Source organism: Populus alba, chromosome 9 (genome assembly GCF_005239225.2).
Source record: "Populus alba chromosome 9, ASM523922v2, whole genome shotgun sequence".
NCBI classification, from domain to species: domain Eukaryota; kingdom Viridiplantae; phylum Streptophyta; class Magnoliopsida; order Malpighiales; family Salicaceae; genus Populus; species Populus alba.
Window position 1 is genome coordinate 8,239,225 of NC_133292.1, and position 13,777 is coordinate 8,253,001.

Here is a 13,777-nt window from a genome sequence, read left to right on the forward strand (position 1 = left end):
CAGCTCTAGGTCCTGCTTTGTGGACCATTAGATATTAACTAAATTGGTTCTGGACATGCCTGAACTCAACAGTTATGTTTCAAGACCATGAAACAAGGTCGATTGCCTGAACTCCTCAGCAAAACCTAGTTTTCCCATTGAAGTTACTTCCAATTTGGCATTGGGTCCCTTCGAAGCCAAACCTGGTTGACTAGTTGTGATCCAAAAAGAAACAGCAAGCAATGATAGTCAACTGCAAATGGAAATGGAGAGGTATAGAGTCGCATGTCTGATTGCTACAGTTCTCTAATCATATATAACTTCAACATAACTTGAATACGACTTAACTGCATGCTCAAATTTGTGTAAACAGGTATTCTAATTAAACAGGAGTAACTACTGCATTCAAATTGGTGACTGGTGAGTGCACTGTACTTCTTTAGCTGATAAAATGACTCCGCGTCTAAGTTTATTTAGAATTGTTGTTCCCATGTTTTTTTAAATTATTTTTTTATTATTATACACATCAAAACAATAAAAAACACTAAAAAAATCAGTGTACAGTGATAATCGTTTGGTGTTATAACATGTTTTAGGGAGAGGTCCTGTCTAACACTTGATAGAACCTCGAAAGATTAGTCGTGAAATAACTTGGAGAACCCAAAAACGGATTAATGGTTAATGAATAAAGACAACTTGGAAAACCTAAGAACACCACGACCAAAGCTTTGGTTAATTGGTTGTTCATCATGGCACTGTAAGTTTGGTTAACGAGACATTAATGTCGCAAACTACAGGGACCACGAATAAGATTTTACCCCTCACCATGAGAAATTGCTGGAATTGAAGGGGGACCGCCAGGGGAAGGGGGCGGCGACTGCACGCAAAAATATAGTTTTATTAGCTGCAGTTATTTTTGTATTCCACAGGTGACTTCTACTGCAGACAGCGACTCCTATGTGTAGCAAATATGTATAGATATATTTTAAAACTAATAAACTATTCACTATTGGGAAACAGTCTGAGAGCCAAATCACCATTAAAATTCATCTGAAGATGAAGATGAGCATGATGTATCAAAAACTCCGTTTGTTAAGCTATGGCTGTACAGAGAAATGATGATAATAGAACTCTGGAAGGCATGTGACTTAAAATATACTCCATGCTACAATTAATTTAAAAGTAATACAACCACTTATACAAGTGATGTTTGTTTAATTTGGTAACCCCCTTTGAAAGTGATAATATAATTTGAAGTATGATTTTGTCTGGACTCGTTACTTTCCAGCTCCTTTCCACTTCAACCTCACATCTATACTTGTTATTAAAGAAAAATTAAAAGGAAAATACGTGACTATGGGGAAAGTCATTTGTGCATGCATTAAAAAAATGTGCCTTGTATTTTTGCTTTGAACGAAAGATTCAGAAAACGAAAAGAAACATTGGATACAAGATATGATTTCAGCATTTTGGACAATTTAATTACACAGCCTCCCTTTTCAACCATCACAATTTAGACCTATGATGGGTGACCAGCAGGTTTTCACAAGTACTTCCCTTCAGTATTTTTCAATCTTCAATTGGACCACACGCAGGAATGAAAACATATCTTCAAGTAATTTATTTCAGTAGCTTATTAAATAAACAGCTTAGCATGTGCCTCTAAGATGTTAAAGATGCACTACTTGAATGCCTAGATGATTTTGTATTATCAAAAGTTTCATGGATGACACAATTATATATATTCTCTCAGGGATATCCCAGGTAAAGAGGATAAGGTCCAAAACTCAGTTAAATCCATGAGAAAAGAAACCATAATGGTGAAGAAAAGGAGAAGATGTGGTATGATTATATTCCAATTGGAGAGATGAAGCATTCATGAGAATTCTCCAGATGTGTACTTCAATGATAGAAATAATTGATTGGTGCTAGAAATTAAGAAAATGTGAAAGGGGCACACAAACTACCTTGAAAGAGAAGAAACAATAGTCAGGGAGGTTGGTGAAGGAGATTATTGCAGTCACTTTTAGCATGCCTGTGCTTTTATTTTTCATGTTGGTGATTTCAGTGTATGTGACCATTTAAGGTCACTTTACAGCATGCATTAGTTAAGATCTGCTAGGCTACACCCTACCAGCTTGAATGATGTCTGGGCACTAAATGAGAGCAAACTAATGCCTGCTACAAGGTTTCGTTTTCGGGAGTCAAATAAATTAGTTTTAACTACGCAAAACGAGTGCCATTTTCGGAATTGTTAAGTAGAGCATCCTTCTGTACCAAAACGCCAAAAACAAGCATTAGACAAGTAATTTTGCAACGATGCGATATACAAGTCTGCCTTTAAGATTTCATCATTCAAGCAAACAAACTAAGGACAGCTTATGATGGTGACTACCTGATATAAGACTTCAGAAAACAACCTCAACTTTGAAATAGCTCCGTATTTCAAAACTACCATGTCTGATGTAAGGACTTGTTTTTGGCTGGTGATAAAATGGTTAAGCAGGCGAAGGAGGTGATTTGAGCCTGCCTTGCTTCGGGTGATCCAGCAGTGTTGGTCCTGGAATGTAAGGTATGAGAGGAGTGCCATGCATGCTCGATTGGTCTGGAATACTATGGTGGCAGTAGATTTCGGAGTTGGATCAATCTTGCTATAGCCCTCCATATTTATGTTGTCCTTCTGGATCTCTTCACTAGAAATGCGCTGACTATAGCATCCCTCCTGAAAATAGAGAAATGAAAATAAATAACCAGAGAGTCCATTATTCTGACATTTAACACAGTCTAATATATTTAAAGATACTGGATGTCGCAGCCTACATGCAACAGCACAAACTAATGCCTTCTTGACAGCTTCATAAATTCATCTGTAGAGTAAATTTAGGGTTGAGTCGGAATTTAAAGAATGAAGCATACCTTTGGTTCTTTGAATGATGTTGTAGCTGTTATGCTATCTTCAGTTCTGGGGAAATTCAAATCTGGGTTTAATTCGATATAACAGAAATGATCAGAAAAGAGACGGTATTAAACTTCGAGTAAGAATTTGAACTTTTTCGTTTGTCACAGGTCATGATACAAAAGTCCGATGAGCTCGAAATAATCAATTTCATATGACACCTTCCTTTATATGGAAAAGTAGGACCACCGACCACTATATTAACTCGGTGCAGAGCTCTTCCAGCTATGCAACTAGGTTATGCAGAACCATTACCTGACATGTTCATTACGTTTAGACCCATGTAAAGTTCAACCTGAGATCCAGGTACATAATTGCAGTACAAGTATATGAAAAAAGACATGCTCTGATAAGAATTTGTGAAATGTAACACGCGATTGGCAAGCACAAATTTAACTTTGCATGGGTTCTGTGGCGTGTTAATGCGTGTCATCATGAAAACCAGATGAATTAACATGCCTGATTCTGTTAAGAAATGATAAGGTGATTACAAGTGAAGGTTTTAGTCCTCAATCATCCTCAAGGGACACACCGGAGTAAATGGACTTCAGCTAACCCTATCTTCTACATGATTATCAGTGGTCCAGTTTGGCAAGTGTGAGGTAAAATCAGGAATCATTATTGTCCTGGGTCAGGTTTCCTATATAGAAAGATATATCAGTCCCTTGCTCACGTCCGGTTAGGGCAATGCGATCAAGAACAGATGACCTGAGTAAAGGTTGGCAATTTCTCTTTAGCTCTACATGGATGATTATAGTCTTTCACGGTTTGGTGCTTCCATGTCTGTCGGTGCAGAACATGTCATGAGTAAGCAAAGTCTGCTCAATTCGCAAACCTAAATTCTACATGATAGCACAAAAAGATGTTAGCATCATCAGGATCAAGACCGCAGCATATGTGCTTGATAAGCAGCTAAAATGGAGAGGACAGCACCCGCTGTAGAGTGATGTTAATGGTAGGAAAAGGTAATGATAATTGACAGGGAATTCTTACGGTAAGAGCACCAAACCGTGGCATGCTCTGCACCGACAAAGTGAATTGAGAAAGTGAGATTAGAGAACCGATAGTAAATAAATAAATTTTACACTATTAGAGTACAATCTTCATACACAAACAGTGAAACAGTGAGAATTTACAAAAGAATCGGAGAGGATTGTTATGGGATATAGTTAGGTCGGTTTTGAATTTAAAATTATATCTAATTTAATTTTTGGTATTTTATATATTAAAACTTGACCCATTTAATTTTTTTGAACTTGAGTAGGTTAAATATATTAGGTTGGGCTAATTTGTTTTTGAATATTATAGATATTTATGTGTTGGGTTTATATTGCTAATTTTTATGGGTCTGATCATTTAAATAAATGGATTAAAATAGAAAAATCAATTGCAATAAAAAAAAAAAAACAGAATATATAACAAAAAAAAAAAGTATACAAGTTGAGTTGAATTGACCGGGTTTTAAAAATCCTAACCCGCCACCCAACTCGTGATATCCATTTCTTAAGTTTTTTCATACATTCATATTATTTAACTTTTACGGGTTAGGTTAAGTCACATAGCATAAATATTATAAATGAACTGATTTTTTGAACACCCCTGGAATCGACAATGTTTAAATGCCAAAAAGAATTTTCTCTAACCCCCCTCAAGTGTTAGCTCTATAAATCAATGATAATTCTGAATACATTAATTAGTAAGAATGGTGAAACTAGATCATGGTCCTTTAATTGCAAACCTTGCTATCAAGAGAAAACATTTGGTGATTGCTTACTTTACTTTATGATCGCTAGGCACATGCATAGATGATGGACGGTGAAAAGGAAATTGTTGGGAACAGAGAGTGATATGGCCTAGTGGTCCAAAGGATTCATTGCTTGAATAGTAATGGAGTTTGCAAGGGAAAGTTCATCATCACTAGAACAGGGTTTTGCAACCAAAAGTGAGTCCCATATACAGTCGCCTAAACTAGATGAATTAGTGCTATTAAATCAATCATGAAAATCAAGAAACTCTTCTTCTTCTCCTTTTTAGCTTGTAAGAGATGACCAAAACAAAAATAGTGATGCCTCAATTATTGATATTGATGCATCTGGAAAGCATTCTAACTCTGTACCTCTTTCTACCTCAATAACTGTTACAAATACAGCAAGCTTGTGGCAGAGAAACAGATGGAGATATGGCAACAAGGAGCGAACAAATTATAATTGTACCTCTTGAAAATTTACTTAGAATATATATATACGAAAACTAGAATCAAATTTAATGGATTAAAAGTACTAAAATGAAACCATATAAAACTTGGGTTAATAGAGCTTACCATGAGAAGACGAGTAAGTGGAAGACAAACAGGCAGTTCCAGCAAGGAGGATCAGAGCCCAGAATCCAAACACAGACATCCTTGCCATGTCAATAATCACAAATGAACAAATTGAGATTCCCTAAATGCTAGTGGCAAAACGAACAATTTAACAGGGGGTTTGCTGTTTGGTAACTCTAAAAGTTCGCCACTTTACCTGTGAGAGGAGAATCGAGTGATTATGGACTTTATGGTGCCGATTTGCTGCGGAAAAGGAAGGCATATGGAATTGTGCAGACAGTCGAAAAGACATTGGTCATCAGTCTAAACAGTCTTGAAAACTGAAATGAGCTTCCTTCACTTTCTTCATCAATTTCTCTTTAATAGAAGTTTTTAATAGTGTTACACCTGACAACGACGCGTGTGTTCTTTGCAGGAGAAAATTCAAGCATTTTGCCTTTCACATTTTTCAGTTTTTATATATGAACTCAAAAGTTAGCTCTCTTACATTATGAAGCATTTATAATACTGCATTCCCCTTTCCCAGTGATTGTCATCTTCAGTAAAAAACTCAGTTTCCCAGTTATCATCTTCAGCGAAAAACTCTCTGGCATACATTGGAGGATCCTAAAGGATTTCCCGGTACTGGGAAGAATTTAGATCATTCGGAAGCAATTTTCCGAGAAGTCTTGATCAATAATCCTGTAGAGCGCTTGATTTGCTTCAGTATTGTTTAGGATAGTCTCTAACCTGCTCCGTTTTGTGGATGCTAATTTAAAAGTGAAATCAATTTATTAGTCCCGAAAAAATTGGAACGAATTCGAGATCGCGTTGGTGAGTAAGTCCTCTCTGCATGCCTCACACATTCAAGAGTCGCTGAGCACTCGAGTGCGACATTCAAGAGTCCTATCTGCCTGGATAGCATAGAAGAGGCCACGTTCTCCTGACAGATCACGCCATGAATTATGCATGCATATGAACACCTCTATTTTCACCTTATAACAGGATCAAGCAGAGAGAGGAAAGAGTGGGAAATTTGACAACAGCCACTGAACTCCAACAAGGTTCGCTCAAAGGCTTGTTTGTTATAGCGACACTTGCATCTCTTAATTACACTGTATGTAATATTTGACAGTTGAGCAGACTCAAAATGTACTTTTTGCAGAGCAAGGAAGAGCATAAATCTTCCACTTGCTTCAAAAAAGTGCCTGAGATCACCCCCTACATTACCATGGAAAGTAGGAAAGAGAAAAAACAAAAGTAGAGGCCATTGACATGTTCACCCACATTTACAATGCAGCCTCACCTTTATTCTTCACAAACTATACGAGGATCGGTGCACCCTACCAGCTGTAAACCATGATTAAAGTACCAGAATGATGGTTAAATCTCAGTACTCAAAGATGGCAGCTGCCACCAGATCATTTAAACAAGCATTGTGATGCGGACAGGTGTTTACCAGAGAATTCAAAAGAAACGCTTGGATTAGAACAAATCAATTATGAAAAGGAGACCGATAATGCTATAGAAGATTATTCCAAAATATCATCAATTAATTGAAAATATTCCATTTCCAACATCAATCCAAGTTCCACAGCAAATCAACTAACCAAAACATTGTCTTAATAGTTAATTCAAACATAAAAATTATAATCAATCATACTTGCGCAAAACACGTTTACTGGTCTAGTGGGTACGGGAGCTATCTCCTACTAGTCTAGTGGGACACGAGGTATCTTGTACTGCATAAAACAAAAGCGAGCTATCTTCTGCTCGTCCAGTGGGTCAAGAGCTACCAGCTCTTCCTCAGCGGTACTGCAAAAAAAGACATAAGCATAGAATGAAAACGATTGTCAACAAACTATAGGCTAATCAATTAACACACCAAACTAGATACAGCCAAACTAGATAACGAAAGGCTAGTCAATGAGTTTACCTTGATGAATCCGATCTCCTTAGCATTGCTACGGAAGCATTGTCTGCAGCACATGAGCCCATACTTCCTGATAATACCATGGGGATTCCCACACACGCGGCTGATAAATCAACAAAAAAACATGACATACATCAGAATCCATAAACCAACATCTCATGCTTCTATCTAAACCATCCCAGTGTCACAAATAAGAAGACATTAACAACATGGATCCACTTTGAAACCCTATCCAGAAATTATAGGTAAAATCAATTTTAGCAACCATCGAACTTCAAAATTAAACCCTACCAACCAAATAGCTAAAACCATCATCTTAAGCACTGGATGACAGTGCTCATAAACGCTAAATCATCCTAAACAGGAAATAGTTATTTCTGGGATATCCAAACACAACAATAATAGATCCCAGTTACACAATCAAAACATGACAACAACAGGACAATTTCCTAGAAATAATATAAAAAAGCAATCTTTCAGAACCAACTGCACAGTGAAGAAGCATAAGAAGGAAAACTGATAGAACCCTTTTTGTCATAAGGCAAACAAGATAGGTTTGATATCAGATTATACTTTCATTTTCTCGTATCGATTACCAGGTGCGAGAACCAGGGCCGTAGTTCTTGGGGTGAGAGTTCCAGACATTAGCGTGACCCATCCTTTCTGTTACTGATCGCTAAAGCTTACGAGCCACTAGAGAAAACTTGAAAGCATGGAATTCGCAGAGCGCTTCTGAACTCGGAAAGGAAAGTGACATCTTATACTGGCGTTACAAAACCCTAGGTTCCTGGTGTGTCTGGTTTCGGGCCGTAGGATTGTCTGATTTGGGCCTTTATGTGATTTAGCCCAGTGAGTACTAGCTTAGAGCTGTGGGTCAGAGGCTCGAAACCCTCTGTAGCAATCACAAAGGTTGTTTTTGCCCTTTCTGTATTGATCCGCTCCCAAATAAATTTTGATATTATTATGGTAGTAAATTAGATTATTTACAAGAGATTATTGCTTATTGGTTGCTTTAGTGTTACCAGCCCAGCCGATATTGCGGATCCATTTTCAAAACTTATGTTTATATATTTTTTTAATTGAAATATACATTTAAAACAATTTCAATGATTTAAGTTTTGGAATGAAGATTGTTTTTCTTCCGTCGGGATTTATTTTTCTTATTTATGCACTTTTTATTTTGACAAAACCTTCAATATTTTATTTAAAATATGTCTATTTGAACAATAAATTAATTATTTAAATTTAGTTAAAAATTATACTTTTTTAACCAAACCAGTTATCTTACATGACCGCGTGAAAAATCAGAAAATAACTATTCAAGAAAATAGTATTAAAAGTCAATAATAAAATAAATATAAAAAACAAAGAAATAAAGCTTAAAGACTGAAAGACTGAAAGAACAACTGACAACTACAAGTTTAGTATTGGAATATTCTGAGCTACGGGGGGCAAAGTGGAATATTGTTGAATCTACAGGGTCTAAAATATAGTTCACCCTAACAGTACGTGAGCACGTGACAGCAGATGGTGTCGTTTCAGGCATCCTCTTAAACCTTACTCTCAAACTACAACATCAGAATACAGACAGACTCCTCAATGGCAAATCAAGCTGGTGCCTCTTCCTCTACTCCTCTGGTAAGCCCAAGAAAAAAATTACAAGATTTACAAAAACATCTTACAATTTCTAGATATTAACCCAAATAGAGAATTGTTAAAAATCTTATTTTCGAAGCATTAGATTCTATATTCTAACCAAGCTCTGTGAATAACAATAGGAGCCGGTATTTGAAGATGACGAGAACGATATGTACGGTGCCGGATCGGGTTGGGTCGAAGCCCGAACATCGTGTGATCACTTGGCCTTTCTGTCTTCTGATCTTGCTCACATACCAACTCCCGATACTCCTTGCAACAGGTAATCTTTCCACGCTCTCTTTCAAACCCTGACATTTATTTTTTATTTATTTAATAAAAAATAAAATAGTTCATGTAGACAAGTCAGATGTTTCGAGAATTTCTAATTTGTTGAAATTATTTTGATTACATGTTTTAAGGTGCCAACATCCAAGTGAGAACTGGTTATGCTTGTCGTGTAAGGATGTACTTTGCAGCCGTTTTGTGAACAAGCATATGTTGCAACATTTTCATCAAACCAGCCATTGTTTGGCTCTCAGTTACAGGTATGGCATGCGATGCGAGTATTGCGTTTTGTGGCGGTTATTGCTGGTTTGCTTGATAATTTCCAATCGGCTTTACGCCTTTCTTGGTTTGGAATTTGAATTTGGTTTGCTTTCGACCACAGTGATCTATCGGTTTGGTGTTTTGTTTGCGACTCGTATCTAGATGCTCGAGTGATTATGCAGCTGAAACCTGTTTCTGAGACTGCTTATATATTGAAATTTGGTGAGGCGCCTCCATGTCGTTCGGTTGAATGTTCAAAGGGTAATCAAGCCGACGGTGGTACATCATCAGACAGTTAAACTAATATCTTAGCAATCCAGGCTGGGGTTCTCTCTTGAAAGTTCACGGGGTAATCAAGCTGAGGACCCATCATCGGTCAGCTAAATTTTGTCTCTTCGCTTCTGGCAGCGGTTCTCTTCTTTATTTTTCTTTCCTTTTTCCCCCTTGTATTTCAGGGTTCCATGGTGGTTGGAACTTAACTGGGTTTTATGTTACTGTTGAATCAAAATGCAAAACAAGAAACCTTGATTATATCTTGGTGACAAGCAGTTTGTGATTGATTTGATTTTTCCTATCTTACAAGCATCCATTGAAAGCTATTTCCATTTTATATATTCCGTCTTACAAGAGGAATTCTCTTGTTGCTATGACAAACTATCAAGCTTTACGAGTGTTAAAGGTCAGCCTAAGCAAGACTTCCTGAGGTACACGGCCCACCTTGATGGATTAATTGTAAGAAGTTCGATGGAACGTGAAAAGAAATTGAGACAAGGAACCTTGAAAAGCCAACCGGGTTAAATTGTCTTGCATCTAAATGCTAGCACCAGAGGTCATTCAAAATGATGGATCAAAAGTAGAAGCAATACAATCAAATGGATATTCCTTCCATGAACCGTTATTGACAAATTTTTATTAAACTATTAACTCGTAACCAGGTTTTTCAATTTCAGTATGGTAGTACAGAGGTACATTAATCTTCATCGAAATTTGTAGTTCCTTGTAGATCACATGCACGGTGCTCACATTCGAGCTTGCCCCACCTTGCATCAACTCGTTCACAGGGGAATACTAGTTTACCAAGGCTGTTAAAATCACCCACAGGTTAGCAAGAATGCATAATTTTGCCAGGGTGGTTAAGCAGTTTGTCTACGATCAAGACCAAAGGTAGAGTTGACATCTTAACTTACCTTCTATTAACTACATTATGCACATGGCACAGCCATTGCGAGAACTCTGCATGAGATCCGGCCTGTACAGGATTTACTCTGCCAAACACATATCAGCCATAAGTAAACTATCCATTAAAAATGCAGGCTGTTCAAAGAGGCTTGCTAATCGTATAGAGTAAAAATCCCCCCTTTTGTAGTTTATAGCATAATGGAGAAATCAGATGCGATAAACTGTCCGTTATAGCAGAGCATCAAAGAGAAATTGGACGGGAAGTATACTAAAGCAATGTGCAGAAAAGAACCATTTCATAAAGAGGGAGCCTGGACAGTAGACAACACCTGTAGTCTAGAACACTCCATTATGGAAAAGGGTGCACGAGAGGGGGGGGGATGTATACCTTAGAACTTCTTTAAAGTGATCTGCACATTCCTGGCAAGGGTACATCCGAGATAAAATTGCCATCTGAATGCCAAAGCAATCCTGTTAGTTGATCTTAAAAATCTTATAAGCATACTGGAATGAATCCACTGCTCAATTTTAGACAGGATGAACAGGGATTGAGTGAGGAGTGAAATGTAACACATCCAGTAATACATGGAATGAACCATAATGGCAAGGCAGCCTGAGCTTTTCAAGCACACAAGAATGTGCCATTTGCATATCAGCTTCCTCTAAAATGGGCTGTTCATGTCCAAAGAAAATGCAACTGAAGACAGAGGAGACCTCAAGATCGGCTGGCCAGGTCTACATACAGTTGGGTCACATCATTGGCAACTACTAGAACAGTAGAGCAGGGCATGATTCAACTACTAATAGAACCTGCCCATGCCACAGGTGTACACTTTTGGTCGGGACAAGTTATAGAATCGCCTGCTCTTTGGTCAAGACAAATCATAGACCAACACTCAAGATCAACTTTGGTTTTTCTAGTATCATTAACAAGGTCCTCTCTCTAAGTTCTTACTGTGTCATGGATTGTTCCTGGTTGATTTACTATTTCGACAAGACTCATCCAAATCTTCATCTAATTAATAATTGAGAGACAAATTTAATATATGTAGGCTCAAGAATGATAAATTCACCAGTTCAAAAAAAGAGGAAAAAAAAAAAACAAAGAAGAAGAAGAAGAAGAATAAAAATCAAAATAAAAATAAATTCATGTGTTTACCATCACATTGGAATAGTTATTTTGACAAATAGTGTCGCTGTGAGAAATATTGCAGGAAGCTAGTATAAAGAGTTACCAGTTCTTTTACGTCCTTCTTTTGCTGTCTAGTTGGATGTTCAGGATACTGAAAGAGAAAAGGTTTAAAAATAAATCCACGGATCGTATCATCAATAGAATGGTTAAATTTCAACAAATAAATGTGCAGGGCATTTAGAGAAGCAAAGGAGTAAAGCTGCATTCTGGGAGTACCTGGGCAGCAAGCGTGTGCAGGAAAGTCCAAGTAGCTCTTCCAAGCTCTTCTTTAGTCACAGGAGCAGCAGACTTTCCCTGAACAAATAATACAAGTTTAATCGAGCATACTTGTTTATATAAATGGCAACCCCAAAAGATGGCAACTAAAAACTACATGAGATTGAGGAATTCTATGCTAGTTTTTGACACCTCTGCCCGTATTTTGCAAGCTTTAAAGTTCTCCTTTAATAGTCTAGTTTGTGCAGAGGAAACCTATGCTGGAAAACTAATCCTCAAAAACACAATAATCCATTCAGGACTTTTGCCAAACAGTTTGCGGGGTTTAACCTCCTTTCCATAGAAACCAACCAGACGTACATATCGGAAACTCAAATTCAAATTTGATGAAGGTTAACGATTATCTAAGGCGAGACAATGAACGGGGTTACCTTGTTAGGAACGTCTTTAGGCTGGACAGAGGAAGTGTCTGTGTTTGCTGGGTATATTTTGGATGATAGATGTGATGAAGGCGGGGAGAGAGAGAAGATGGTGTTTTTGCTCGTGGATGAAGATGGGTTCTGAGGTTGGCCTGTGAAATTAGCCAAATGTGTTTGGATGCAATTTGAGACTTTTTGAAAGAGATGCTGCAATGGATTGTCAGACATGTTGTTGCAGGCACGAGAGGGCGGGCGTGTAGAGAGTCCGAGGAAGGATGAAGGGCTCGTTTGGTTTGTTTACTTTGTACACGTAAATGGGAATCCCTTGTCATTTCTCGTGAAAATGTTGTTCAGTTTACCGCCAAGGTGTTGTTTGTTTTTACAGTTGGTTGTACAGTGCTTATAAAAACTTTTGCATTTTATATTTTTTCATTATTTTACTAATATTTAAAATTATTTTAATATATTTTTTAAAAAAAAATACTATAAAAAATAATAAATTTTAATTTTTTTAATAAAAAAACACTATAAAAAAATTATGAAAGGACCAATGGAGTAGTAATTATAGTAATAAAGGGACGTCAATTAACTAAAGTAAAATAAAAAAAATAAAAAGGGCTTGTCATGTCGTCAAGGCAAACATTGTCATTCGGGCATAGACCCACAAAAAAAAAAAAACAGTGACCAAAACAAAACAAAAACATCAGTGACCAAAAATGAAAAGGAATGGAAATGGCGTGAGGGGGAGAAGAGAAGATATAAGAATAACAGCACATAAATCAAGGCGTTAGAGAGACAATAAGAAGAAAATGAAAGAAATAATGGATAGAACTCCATAAACATACTGAAACTCCGTTCAGTAAATATATAATATCATTAAAAAATCTTGCTAAGATAAATCTAATAACATCAAAAAATATAATCATCAATGACACAACAAAGTTACATGTATTGTCATAAGTCATAATGGCTTATCCACACATTAACTTGTATGATACATGTGCTAACAATTGTTTTTCATTTTTCTCCGCTTCAATCCTTGATTCTTATAAAATTATCTAATTCAGTCTCTAAATTTAAAGAGAAAAGAGGAAAAAAAATATTATCTATCTTTCACAAAATATTATTAATTTGCAACCTATATTGCTCTTATGTTTAAGAAACTACTCTTGACTATTAAGAGAAGTTAAAGGGATTATTCTCTATCCTGAGCGGATTATTCTGTAATATAAACAAACTGATCTTCAGCCCGAACACTCACTCCAAATGAGGCCTTGTCCTAACCATTTTGAAACCAGATCCTCCTTCATAAATTTCTAGGAATCCTAATGATTAGCATATATCACAAATACATAATCACTACCTCAAAAAAAGTCAATTCAACACCATTTATATTTATGCATGGATTGTTAGTATGACG

General features: G+C 36.8%; 4 protein-coding genes across 4 annotated transcripts; 1 reads left to right on the forward strand and 3 right to left on the reverse strand.

The window, feature by feature from the left end:
- Positions 1-1,214: 1,214 nt before the first annotated feature.
- Positions 1,215-6,621, reverse strand: LOC118059115 (uncharacterized). Its single transcript, XM_035071947.2, has 3 exons — positions 5,256-6,621; positions 2,896-2,957; positions 1,215-2,701 (listed from the first exon to the last, which is right to left on the reverse strand). The coding sequence occupies exons 1-3, from the start codon at positions 5,341-5,343 to the stop codon at positions 2,348-2,350; spliced, it is 504 nt and encodes a 167-aa protein (XP_034927838.1). The 5' UTR covers positions 5,344-6,621; the 3' UTR covers positions 1,215-2,347.
- A 145-nt stretch (positions 6,622-6,766) lies between these two features.
- On the reverse strand, positions 6,767-7,925 carry LOC118059116 (small ribosomal subunit protein uS14z/uS14y/uS14x-like). The gene is made up of 3 exons (XM_035071949.2): positions 7,764-7,925; positions 7,171-7,270; positions 6,767-7,049 (listed from the first exon to the last, which is right to left on the reverse strand). The coding sequence occupies exons 1-3, from the start codon at positions 7,823-7,825 to the stop codon at positions 7,041-7,043; spliced, it is 171 nt and encodes a 56-aa protein (XP_034927840.1). The 5' UTR covers positions 7,826-7,925; the 3' UTR covers positions 6,767-7,040.
- A 748-nt stretch (positions 7,926-8,673) lies between these two features.
- On the forward strand, positions 8,674-9,925 carry LOC118059118 (uncharacterized). Its single transcript, XM_035071952.2, has 4 exons — positions 8,674-8,805; positions 8,946-9,085; positions 9,225-9,350; positions 9,473-9,925. The coding sequence occupies exons 1-4, from the start codon at positions 8,767-8,769 to the stop codon at positions 9,648-9,650; spliced, it is 483 nt and encodes a 160-aa protein (XP_034927843.1). The 5' UTR covers positions 8,674-8,766; the 3' UTR covers positions 9,651-9,925.
- Positions 9,926-10,181: 256 nt separating this feature from the next.
- On the reverse strand, positions 10,182-12,690 carry LOC118059117 (FAD-linked sulfhydryl oxidase ERV1). The gene is made up of 6 exons (XM_035071951.2): positions 12,370-12,690; positions 11,939-12,016; positions 11,766-11,813; positions 10,919-10,983; positions 10,539-10,616; positions 10,182-10,433 (listed from the first exon to the last, which is right to left on the reverse strand). The coding sequence occupies exons 1-6, from the start codon at positions 12,583-12,585 to the stop codon at positions 10,322-10,324; spliced, it is 597 nt and encodes a 198-aa protein (XP_034927842.1). The 5' UTR covers positions 12,586-12,690; the 3' UTR covers positions 10,182-10,321.
- Positions 12,691-13,777: the final 1,087 nt, after the last annotated feature.